The following is a 13,531-nucleotide window of genomic DNA, read 5'->3' as shown; positions in this document are numbered from 1 at the left end:
GGAGATAATGGAGTATCATTTATTCAATGTCAGCTTCTACATACCCACCCTTCATTTATTAACCATCATCTTTAGTCTTTCAAAGGTCAATGAGAGAGAGAGAGAGAGAGAGAGAGAGAGAGAGAGAGAGAGAGAGAGAAGAGAAGGAGGAGAGAGCGAGAGAGAGAGATTGTGTAACTGATTGATTATTATAAAATGACATCACAATGAGTTCTTCAATTTTAATGAGAGAGAGAGAGAGAGAGAGAGAGAAGAAGAGAGAGAGAGAGAGAGAGAGAGAGAGAGAGAGAGCAAAATCTAACCTTACAAAGTTCCTATAAAACATACTTGACCAGACACAAAATTCTCAAAAACATCTGAAGCTACTGATTATTGCCAGTCTTAAATAATAAATAATGTGTGGGGCATAGTAATTTCAATGTTTTCCTTTCTTGTATTTCCAATGCCTTCAATTCTTGTTCCAACTCGACTGCCAATAACCAGCAAATAATAATAATAAAAAAAAATCTTATGAAGCACCAACTGGTTTGAACATAACTCGCCTCAATATTAAAATTTTTTTATTGACCCAGACCTTATCACAATTCATTATATTTGCAAAAACTTCAAAAATTACCATACAATATACCAGTAGTTTCTCCCAACACTAAAATTGATGTATGGAAATTAAAAAATGGGCCAATCATACATGAAACAATATCAGATATTTTATAACAATCTTCATCAAGACCAGATTTAGCTCCAGTGACAGAAAACTGAAAAATCCCAGCAGATGCATCCACCTTACATAAACACCATCCATCATACAAATCTTACTTCAGTACCAACTTCATGAATAAAACTACATTGACCAATAAAAGAATCATACTAAAATTAAAAGTCTACACTGCTACAGTGCATGAATAAAACTGTAGAAAACAGCAAAAGCATACCTTAAGATATGAGATACATGAACATGTAAGGGGATGAAAAATAAATGTCAAAAACTCAAGTGATAAGATGTATGTTCCATAAAGCATAAATAAAACAAAAAGAGCAGTCCACAAACTGCAGAGAACATAATGACCTCCTTACCCTAAGGAGACTAAGATGCAACAAATGAGTCTTAAGGAGAACATAGTAGTTACAACAAAAAAAGGGGGAAATCAATGACAATCGCCTCTCTCTTCTGAGCCTCTCAAAAGCCAGTATATGTATGTATGTAATGTTTGCAAAACAAGCCTAAGGTCCAAAGACAGAGAACAGGAAGACATCTGCATTTAGGCACTTCACTGGTCAAGTTTGTTGTTCACCTCTGTCCCAGAGTCAACAAATTGCTGCACGAAGCAGTATGAAATAACTCCAATTAAATTTAGCTCAAAATACATGACTAACAGGTTCATGCTTCTTCATACCTGTATTTTGTGCTTAATGAAAATTGGTCAAATAACACACAAATCTAAAAGAAGTGAGTAGCAACAATAGGAAATTCATTCACATCAGTATATATATGAACCAAGACCGTCTCGGTTATATATTACTATTTTAGTTGAATATTGCTGCCAATAACGTGCACATGTGCTGTTTAAGGAATACAGGCTGAGAAAGCATTAGTTTGGCATGTCTTTGGGAATGGTATATTAAATACACAGTAAATGTTAATATTATTACACAAGCTCAGAACATTGAAATATGCCCATGAACAACTTACAATTTAAGACACAAACTGTTACAAATAAAATAAAAATAGGATAAACAGATCTTCACAGAAGCTCTTCAGGTATCATAGGCAGTTCTTTTAGTCTATTTCATTCTGTGGTCAAATTTTACATCAAACCACGCCACTAATCATTACTACTATTGTTCTGCAGGATAGCTTAAGAGTGAAAGACAATCTCTTTCACACATCTGAGCTATGTATCAAAGAGGCACGAAAAAAATGCCTATAAATAACAGTACACACTGTCGGTGGGTATTGCAAGATCACTGGACTAGGCATCACTTGAGACAGTCATGTTTCTCTGTCAAACATATTGGCTCAGATGTGCCACTAGCGATGATGTTGTATCAGTCAATGAGGCCTACTCAGCCACTTAGCACCATGATACACTTTTTCATTATTAAAAGTCTGACTGCTGCACTAGTACGGTACAAGTTCACTAAAATCCCTTTCCTAATGCGACCACATCTTAAATCTCATCATAATCAGGAAATTCTGATAAGGATTCATCATCTGAAGATGAAGGCGTGGGAGATCTCTCCTCCTTCATTTGTCGCATTCTTTCTATTTCCTCTGGGGTTCTTGCTTTTGCAAACGATTGTACTTTAGGGTATATATGCTCTATGGCATACTGCACATTACTTACACTAGGAGCTGAAACAGAAATTGTAAGAATTATGTATAAGTGGTACATTCAAGTATGGAGCTGCAATATTCATATGAATAGGAGAAACTATTGTAATATGTGCTTATATATATATATTATATATATTTTTTTTTATTATATATATATATATAAATATATATATCTATATATATTTATATATAATATATATATTGTATAATATTGTATATTTATATATATGTAATGTAAATGTCACTCATTTAATGACGTACTCATTTTACGACAACTCAAGAGTTTTGACACCAAGAGAGAAAAAAAAACCATAAAGTGAAAATAAAAAGATTGCCAGTGGTAGCCAAGAGAAAGGCTATTCAGTGCAAATAATCTAGCCCAGCCTAGGTTTTGAAAACCTTGAAAGCTATGGCTAAAACAATAAATAAGGCTTTAATATACTTTGTAAAGAAAAGCTATACAGTTGAAACTCCTAAACAGCATTCTATGGTCTGGGAACTCCACTGGTTGGCTTGACTCAGCCGGCATTAGTTCATTGTGTGGCAGAACAGGTGGCGCCATGTTTGTTTACAACTTCAAGACAGTAAAAATTATGCCATATCTCCTTGCTTTAGTGAGAATAATTCTTAGTAATGAAAAGAAAATGTGTGAATTCTTAGTAATGAAAAGAAAATGTTTGAAGTCAAATATGTTTTTTATATTTACTTGAAAATAAATATATATTTTTTAAATATTCCACTTGAGAAGTCTACCAAGTAAATCCTTTTCATCAAAATAATGAAACATTTGGCATGCACGCATTCCTTACTCTTAGTATGCTTGAAAGACTTACATGCAATACAGTCTGACAATGTTATACAACTGTGTATTTACATAGTATTCAATATGTCACCCATGAGATCAGATGATACTAGAGGTAAGAAGTGCAAGCATAAATCTTTATCAATGCTAAATTGCTTATCCCATTAGCGAATAGTTTAGTGTTCACTTCCCTCAACAGATGGCATTGTGCTTTATTTACATTTTGATGGCTTCATTCAAATGGCCCATAATTGCCAAAATTCAGTAATTATTTTTTTCATCTCGCTATCCTCTACAATAAAAATAAATGACAAAGAAACTAATGGTGATAATTATGAAATACCAAATTTAGAATATGAAAGAGACACGTAAATAATGTGCAGATTCTGAGAAAAGTTTAGTACTGTACTATTAAACTTATTATTGTATTGACTTACTAGTAGGCTAAATGTGTTAAAGTACACTATTTTAAAGAAAATGACACATTATGAATTTAAAAAATGATGAAGTTGAAATATATTTGTAATAAAATGATAAAAAAAACCTTGTCAGAACTTTGCCCAGCAGTAGGCTATGTCGGAAACTAGTTCTGTGTATAATATATGACAAAATTAATGCTATTAGTCGAAATAAAGAGAATAAAATGTTTAACAATGAATTTGTTTAGTTACATGGTCGCTGGAATGGAACCCCGTCGTTAAAGGAAGAGTATCTGTATATATACATGTATAAATAGTATATACAACTTGATCACGAAATATATAAAACATGATGCTACGCACAAATAAAAGTAATGCCATAGAGGAAAATGAAAAACAAGAACTGCCGAGATCTTTCGGTCTTAAGGACCCTTTACTACGGGCACTATGGTAATGAGTCATTAAGACCAAAAGATCTTGGCAGTTCTCCTTTTTCATTTTCCAAAATATCTCCCTTTTCACATTTTTTCCTCCTAATATTAAGGTGTTCGAAAGTTTAATAAAGTGTAAAGTAATAAAACAGTAAGTGAAATTAAAATTTTCTAAAAAAAAAAAATTTGTTTCTGTGTACAATTTATGAATTGTTTGGTGAAAATGGTGCATGGTCGGGTGGGGGATGGAAGGAGGAGAGACCGGAATCCTTTGAGGAAACTGAATTGGTTGCAGTAGGCAAAGGTTGATAACAAAATCAATTTTATTCACATTTTACAAGGATAATCAAAGAAATTGATAGTGTGACCGATTGTGCCTGAGAGAGAGAGAGAGAGAGAGAGAGAGAGAGAGAGAGAGAGAGAGAGAGAGAGAGAGAGAGAGAGAGAGAGAGAGATGGGGGTTGGTGGTGGTGAGTAATCAGTGTGTGTATGATTGTTGTCTTTTTTTATGTGCTTACACTTGGATCCTCAGTGCAGAAAAGAATTTAAAACAAACATGAGGATTTTGCAAAAAAATTAGTAGACAATGCAAGAAAAAGGAAAGAGGGATTAAATAATTTAACAAGGAAGCTGTTTAAACAAACAATCGAAGGCACGCAGAAGCTGAAAGCAGCGCTAGTGTGTATTACACAACCTACTATGAGATTCAGGGCCTCTGTAACACGGTTTTTTGGACTTTGCTCCTTATCAAAGCATCGGATGTAGCTGAAAGCTGACATATGTATATTTTACAACCACACACAAATTTTGTCAGCATTATCAATAACCTAAACCCGATAGTCTTAATTTTTATAGAGTAAAAATTATCTAGCCGACGCCATGGCCAATGATTACGAGCCAAGAGTCGAAAAACATTCATTACATAAGCAAGGTAAACACCGTTTTACGAAATGCCCCGCCCATCCACCAGACTGAAACTCATTCACCTTGTTCCATTGGCTCTGAAACCCATAGCAGTCAAGAATGGCTAACAGGATTTGGAATTGTCCCCGTGGTTGCAAAACTGCATTTGTCTTACAACTTGCAACTTTATACAGTCAAGAGAAAGCCCGTGGCCTTACTTACTATAGCCTGAATAGGTAATTATTCAGTTTCTAGTTTAAATCCAATGTTTATGGTCTGATTTGTATTTAGCGTAACATGATTATAATCCTTGTAATGTCATTCAGGATTTTGAACATTTCAATTAACTATTCACTATGCCACCAAGAGAGAGAGAAAGAGAGAGATTGTATGTAAACAGTCTTTATATAACTATTTTTGTTAAAATAAGATTTTTATCCAAAGTAAATATAAGCTCATATGTGCTAAAATCTCCAGCAGACCAACGGATCATCAGATATAATTTTTTTTCTTCTTCTTTAGGCCGTACGACCGTGTTGGGTATAAAGACTTTATGAATGGCGGAACGATACATATGTGTGGATGGGGTATCTGTGCTAGCGTAGTAATACTACTGTAGTAATAGCAGTAATTTACATGAATTAAACGTTTAGGCCAGCTGCTGGGATCCTTGAGGATCATTTAGCACTTCTTACAACTACTCGAGAAATTAGTTTTTATAGCCAGAAGTTAAATTTTCTACTCCAACAATGCCCATGATAGCCTTCAGTGTTATCCTGAATTATAACAAGGTCAAAGTGGGTGGAGCCTCATGAAGTCATCATTCTGACAATAATTATTGGTGAAGGTTTAAAGCCAAAATACGGTACCGGCTTTTTTTTTAGTTATTAGGTAGATAGCCAATAAATAAAAATGGCTTGACTTGACATTGGATACAGCAGTTATCAAACCAAGCTTGTCTACTATGTTTTTGAAAATTACCAACTATTCCCTATATCTTGTCAATCTGATTGTGACCTATAAAGTAGACTGTAATTTCTTAGGAAACTTATTTTGGGAGTTAGACTAATAATCGAAGTGTTTTTGTATTTATTAACATATTTTGTTGGTTTGTTCATTATGACAATTATCAGTGGAGAGGTTTTAGAGTTCATAAAGGTGTACTGCTTTGCTTGTATTTAAATTTGTATGTCATTGTTGCCAGAGGTCTAGCCTTTGTTACATATAGCCAATCATCCATCGAGAAAGAGGGAAGAAATGCTGTCATAAGTTACGTAACGAGTGCGTTCGAAACATTTTCCCTGAGTAAGTTGACCCTTCTTCAAAAAAAGTAACTTTTACATTATAAGTACGTACCAAATTTATTCAACCTACGTAATGTAGAATACAGTCAAAATTTATGCATAGGTGTAATGTGTATTCTGAATAAGCGTTATATTTATGAAATGCATAGATAAAAAGTTATTGCGAAAAAACCGTGTTACAGAGGCCCTGAATCTCATAGTAGTAGTTACTTTTAAAGTGATTGTAAAAAGCAATTGTCACTAGATAGGTATTTTACCATAACAAAAAGAAGTTTCGGGTAAATCGAGTGGAAACGGGTTAATAATCATCCAAACTCAGCTGCTAAGTCAGTTGGAAGCAGACCACCTTCTCTCTCTCTCTCTCTCTCTCTCTCTCTCTCTCTCTCATGTTACATTTATTGTGAAATGACACCTTATTTTTTTATGTGAATTGGTACTGCTTTTACGTACAGTGCTGTAGTAAAGATTTTACTGTCTATTCTTCTCTCCTCAACAATATCACGACACATGATAACTTAAAATCATTCATTCATTGTTCCTCAAAAATATAAATGTTCCCTCCCTTTAACTCAAGTTAGCTGTGCAACACTGCAATGGCGAATGATTTTGTTGATCATTTAAGCTAAATTACATTAGCTCAATCAAGACTTTTTTTAGTATTTTTTTATTGCATTTGATTGTTTTCATATTTTATCATTATGTTGAATTTATTGCGAAATTACGGTTTTATATGAACTGTTATTGCTTTTACATACAAACACTAAAATTTTAACTCACTCTCTCTTCTTCTCTCCTCAATATATTAACGCTCCCCCGTTCAGACTCAAGTCAGCTGCGCATGACATCACCGCGGTATCATACAATTATGTACATCTTTTATGCTAAACTTTATATTAAAATGCTATATTCCTTTATTTATTTAGTCAAATATGGCTATCATCAAAGTATATATTGTAAATGTAAACCATGTTAATACTGTTCTTCTTGTAGGATGCAGTAGGCCATCGAATACAAGTAAAAACAAGATAATCAAGTATGAACAAGATAATCGGTCAGTTCAAAGTACGAGCATTTGTTCGACAAACGACACAAAATTTTTGTGAAAATTTAGTTAAAAAAACGAACAGTTTGGCATAAGAAACATTCGACAAACAAGGTACCACTGTATATAAATATATGAGACAACCTTTAAATCCTGAATTCACCCCTAAAAATTGGGGGTCATCTTATACTACATTTCTAAACATCAAACCTTAAATTCAAAGATGTTTCGGTAGGCTAGCCTCAGCCTCGATGCGATAACCACCAACATGCATGAAGATTCACATTATGAAATAAACTGATAATAAAGCTAATAAAACCAACTTTACTTTGTACATCACTGGCATATCTTCGTAAAAAATAGCTTATTTAGCGAATAATTCTATATCAATGAAACCAACTTTCTAGCCTTCGAGATTTTACTAAATTTGTACTGTCTGGTAGTATATACCTTTGTTTTCAAAATGTATCGTTTCCAGACTAAATAAATTACCTGTGACCACGTGTGGGTTGGCTGCTTTTGAATCTCTAATCTAGCCCAAGGGTGTTTTTTTGTTTCTTTAAAGTGAGTTGGACATTTTGTTAATCCTGTAATGTTCGTTTGTATATGCTTACTTGACGTACTGTGTTTTTCATTGTTCTGATCAGTCTTGCCTTAAGTAAAGGGTCGTTAAGACTGATAGATCTTGGCATTTCTTGCTTTTTCATTTTCCTCCGTGGCATTACCTTATTATATATATATATATATATATATATATATATATATATATATATATATATATATATAGATGAGAGAGAGAGAGAGAGAGAGAGAGAGAGAGAGAGAGAGAGAGAGAGAGAGAGAGAGAATGGTCCCACCACTGTCAGGTGAGGACTATCTAGTGGAGGCCATCTTGTTTTGATAAAATATTTTTGACAAAGCTTTGAACACCACCACCTAATTATCTCTCACCCACCCTCTCTCCCCCCCACCATAGTTGTGACCCACTACAGTTAACTAATACATAAATACAGAATTCACTGCTGTTCAGGTTAACGGACCTCAACTAATAACTATTTCATTCACTGCTGTTCAGGTTGACAGACACACTGGAGAGAGAGAGAGAGAGAGAGAGAGAGAGAGGCGAGAGAGAGAGAAGAGAGAGATAGAGAGGAGAGAGAGAGAGAGAGGAGAGAGAGAAGAGAGAGAGAGAGAGAGAGAGACTAACCTGTAACTGTAATACTTCCAGTTGAAAATATCTTTAGTGTAGCTTTTGGATGGTCAATTTTATAGGTAACTCCAGGATGCAATTCTGGCTCGTAACTGGAAATAAAAACAATAGGTGGTAAGTCCTCGCCTATTGGCACAGAGATTTATGCTACTAATCTAAGAAGCCACATATAAAAAATACATTAAAATAGAGAAAAACAAAATGGATTTCCTATATGTAACTAAACAAAAAATCTAACGTATTACCAATAAAATATGTTTCATTACATCTTTCCAAATCTAATGTATTACCAATAAAATATGTTTCATTACATCTTTCCAAACATGTATCAAAGACTTACACTGGGTATAAAATTCATGTTTATAAATTTTCAGAGGCCAACAATATAAAATCTCAAGACTATTCTAAGCTGACTTATTAGGAGTACATGAAGTGTCCATTTATTCATGAATACATTTTAATGACTAAATTTACATTACTGTGTACAATTAATGAGCACAATTTCCAAATGTTACTTCTATCAATCATTATTTTAAAAAATTCACATAGTAGCAGGAGTCTTGACATGGAGAAACAAATCCACAATTATGTATGAGAACATATATCTTGAACAAATCTCTACATAGCTTTTGGGAATCTGTTAGATTTCCCTTCTCAATCTCAATATGAGTCGAAAAGAGATTCCAGAAAGCTCTCTGTAGATATTTACTTTTAAATATAGGTACCCTTACATAACAGTAGATTTATTTCTCCAGTTTTGCCAGTACAAACCAACAGAAATAATCAATACTAAAATTATTTCTAAGAAATACACACCTTGCAGCTTCACGATATGTTTGACTAAACGGCGTAATTTTTATGTTGAATGGCATCGTACACGTACCAAGAACATTAACAATTCGAAAATTTCTGAACTTAGCTGGGTACTCTAACTTTTGTATTACTCTTGCTATCCTTCTAGCTGCTCTTCTTGCTTCATCTTCTGATGTCGATCCTGAGGCGAAAGAAAAATTCAGGGTGTTTCTATATGCCTTGGTCAAGATATGAAATTCAATGTGTACTACCCCACCATTTTATGTGCATGGTCACACTTGAAGGGATTTAACAATAAAATTTTTATTGCATATCATAATTGGCTGCAAAATACCAGAAGCTGAGCAAATGTCAATCTTTAAATATTAACCAAAACATTTTTTTTAAAACCATGATGCTCATATCTGGAGAGGATAGTCTCGAATCTCTTGGGGGAGGCACCCTAAAAATTACCAATGATGCTGGGTAAATAATTTTCCGTTAAGCAAGCAACTTCCGAAGAACAAAATTATAAATCTTTTAAAAATCATAAAATCTTCCATAAATATATATGGAGTTTCAAGATACTAGGCTACTATATGGAACCACATAATATACCTAAAAAACTGAACTGACATACATAGCTGTTTCATTTCAATGCTTGGAAAACAAAATCTCAGTACCTCTGAGTGTGAAATTCACAGTATTTTTTACTTTGCCATATATTTCAACATGACAGCAATTAACTTTAATAATTATGACAATAAATGGGAATCTTCAAAGATGAATTTATTGCACACAATTCTATGAAAATAACAGCATTGTTGAGAGAATTTTTTTGTTTTACATAAGACAGTAAATCCTATCCTTGATGTAGATTTTGAGCCATCAGTAGTAATTGTAGCATGATCCTTGGCACCCTGTATATTCTGTGTGATGTTTTAACTAGTTGCTAAATATCAAGCTAAAATATAGTCTGCCCATTTACATACAAATCTGCATCCAGATGGATACATTTTAAGAGCAAAAAATTAATTACTACACTACTGTCCTAGAAGTACAGGCAGTCCCCGGTTATCATATCAGCGATCCAGTTTTATGACGCTCGTCTAACGCCATAAAATCGGCGATTTATGGCACCATAACAGGCCAAGTTCTGGTTATCGGCACCATAGGGCTTTATGGTGCCATAACATACCTAACAGAGCTGCCATAATGGTGCTATGGCACCAATAACCAGTTATCGGTGCCATAAGCCCCATCATGGCGCCATAAATCGCCAAGTTTTGGTTAATGGCGATTTTCATTTATCGGCACCCCCTCGGGAACAGAACCCCTGCCAATAACCGGGGACTGCCTGTACTAGGAAAAAACACCTCCCAAATCTCAACTTCATGATAATCTAAAGACTTTGTTACCTCCATATGGAAGGAAGATGATGAAAAATTTGGGAATCATTTAATAATACCAAAAATTATAACACCCACTTGTACTTGGAATGGCCTGCATTCCAAATACATCATCTTATAAAATGTGGCAGTCTCCCTCATAATTTTTTTAGAATAATATTAAGTTTTATATATACACGCAGCTGCTGGCTAACGGTGGCATCAGTTAATGGCCATCCGGCGCTTGTCTAACCACAATATTAACTGGATTTTCTGCGCCAATCTCTGGTTAGCAGCAGTGACCTCTAGTTAACACCACCGATATTTGGTTAGTGGCACCGCAAAGCAGGTTTTAGGTGCTGTTTTCACCGATTTTCGGTTAGCAGCTTCGCCCGGGGACGCAACAGCTGCCGTTAACCAAGGGCTCCCTGTACTCCCCAAGTAATTACATTGCTATAAGTTCCTAACCTAACTTTCACAGAAACTCAAGTTTAAAAAATTGTAGCAGTGCTCTATTGTTTTGGAGTAAATAACTGACCCCGCCCACTTTTGGGGAACCATAGGAACAACCCGGCTAGAGCCCAATTCATTCATACTCTATGTCCATGAGAGGGGAGGAGGAAGGACTCTGATCATGTAATTACTTGGTAAATATAAAATTTAATTTTATTATGAAAATGTCATTTTTATATAAGTAACTTTCCAAGTAATTCAAGTGCTGAATCCCACAATATCTGAGGCATATGGACACTTCCTACTCAAAACCATACTCCGTAATGAATGACATAGTAAAATCAGCCAGCATTGATACAATGCTTGTTGTAATCTTACTTAGTTAAGAGAGCCATAGCAGGCAGGTACTGCCTCTGGTTTGTGCTCATCTTCAACCTGTAGTGGGCGCAGCAGTAAAGCTCAGGGTCACCTCTACACTGTGAGTGTTTGGCAACCGAGTAGACCAAGGGTTGCCAAAACAATCAACTAATTGCCCTTGCCCTGGGTGCAGTAAAAGAAAATAACCAGATCACTTTGTTGCCTACAAACCATTAAAATATAACGACGACTTGTGGGCTTCTCCTAACTCAATCACCTACAACCAATGTGAGGAGATAGATAAATAGAAGATATACCCCTATCCTTCCTTCCCCAATACCATGCCCGGCACTAAAAATGGTCCTAATGTACTGTAGTTTCCATAAATAAGTTCTACATCTCATAAATATTGCAAAGCAAAATTGGATCTACATTCCCAGTATGTAGACGGAATTATTGCGGAGCGACAGATTGTGTTTAAACACTAAAGAGCTGGCCAGTTGCCTGATATAATGGGCTTTAATTTTCAAAGCACGTAATGCCTCCTCTTGAATATCACATACTATGAGCTTCAGAGATTACATCTCTTAAGAAGGATAGGGTATTCTTGGACACTGAACAGGAGGGATCCTTTACTATTGAATATCCGAGATTATGACTGGGACCCCTGATTCTCTTAGTTCTCTCAAGGTAATGTTTAAGGGCTCTAAACAGACAAGAGCTCTCTCTTGCATATCTTTGCAAAAAGCAGACTTGCTTCTCCAAAGCCTGAAATTCACTATAATTCTTTCGTCTTTAGCCAAAGCAACTAAAAAGAAGGTTGTCCATGTTAAACCCCTCAGAGATGAGGCTTGCCCGTGTTCAAATGGAGGACCTGAAAGCCATTGAATTCTGAATTAAATCTAAATTCCAAGACACTGCAGGAAAATTATTTTGTTCGAAAGTGTCGACGAATTTAATCAAGTTGATAACCTGACTTGTAGAAAGGTCCAGGCCTCTAAACCTGAACACTTGAATTGAGCATGGCTCTGCAAACCTTAAGGGTTGAAGTCGCTAATCTCCTGGAAGACTTCAAAAATAAAAATAAAAAAACGGCTATTTGTGTTAAACTGGTCTCAGAAGATGAAATGTTGTCTCTTTGACACCAGCTGCAGAAAACTGACCACTTTGCTTGGTAGATGCATTTGAGGAGGATTGCCACCTACAGTTGACAATAGCTTTTGCAGCTGCTCTTGAAATCCTTTCTCTTTGACAAGTTTTCTAACAGTCTGAAGCCTGTTGCCTGAGAAAATTTTGATGCTGTGGTAGGAGTCTTGGAAAGCCAACCAACAATCAGAGGAGGTCCAGGAACCAGTCCTTCTGCGTCCAAAACGGGGCTATCAGTGTCATTGGGCAATTTGTTGCTGGACTGAAACTTATTGATGACTTTCCCCAACATGCTAAAGGGAGGGAATGCATACACGTCCAGGTTGGACCAGTCCTGGAGAATTGCGTCCCTTGCCCATGCCAGAAGGTCCAGGACTGGAGAGCAATAGAAAAGCAGATGGTGATTCCTCGACGTGGCAAACAGGTCTATCGATGGCTTCACCAACTGTTTCCTCAGTGGATTCAATGTCCATTCCATCGGTGGCACCTGTTTACGATGACTCAATTCGTCTGCAAGGATGTTCAATTAACCCTGAATAAAGCAAGTGACCAGTTGGTGTGCAGTTATTCTAGGTCCAGATGAGAAGTTTTGAAGTTTTTTTGCCTCCTGTCAGTGAAATAGACCGAGTGCCTCCCTGGTTTTTTTTAAGTAAGCCAATGTTGTTGTGTTGTCCGAATGAACCATAATAGTCTTCCTGTACGTCACCAAGGCAAAGTTTAGAGAAGCCAGAAGCACTGTTTTTAGCTCCTTCATGTTAATATGTAGACACTTTTCTTGCTGTGACCATATCCCGCCACTTATAAATCCTGCAGATCAGCTCCCTAATCCAGGTCTGAGGCATCTGAAAATGTTAGGTCTGGGTTCGACTGATGTAATGACTTCCTGACTAAGAATCTCCCTTCCTCAAGCCACCTCTGTAAGTCCTCTTTGATCTCGAGTTATGGGGAG

The 13,531-nt window shown here is 35.7% G+C and overlaps 1 protein-coding gene across 4 annotated transcripts in view; it reads right to left on the bottom strand.

Annotated features, from left to right (window-relative positions):
- Positions 1–226: 226 nt before the first annotated feature.
- The window catches only part of LOC135205508 (TATA box-binding protein-like 1), a 65,665-nt gene continuing 52,360 nt past the window's right edge, over positions 227–13,531 (bottom strand). For all 4 annotated transcript variants that reach the window (XM_064236240.1, XM_064236241.1, XM_064236242.1 and 1 more), the window contains 3 exons: positions 9,263–9,440; positions 8,444–8,538; positions 227–2,353 (listed from right to left, as the gene is read on the bottom strand). In XM_064236240.1, coding sequence (XP_064092310.1) covers positions 2,169–2,353; positions 8,444–8,538; positions 9,263–9,440 — 458 coding nt within the window. In that variant the 3' untranslated portion in view covers positions 227–2,168. The remainder of the gene's footprint in view (positions 2,354–8,443; positions 8,539–9,262; positions 9,441–13,531) is intronic.

The sequence above is a fragment of the Macrobrachium nipponense genome, chromosome 24 (genome assembly GCF_015104395.2).
Source record: "Macrobrachium nipponense isolate FS-2020 chromosome 24, ASM1510439v2, whole genome shotgun sequence".
NCBI lineage: Eukaryota > Metazoa > Arthropoda > Malacostraca > Decapoda > Palaemonidae > Macrobrachium > Macrobrachium nipponense.
Note: the sequence above shows the minus strand (reverse complement) of the source record. Positions and strands in the feature narration are given on the sequence as shown.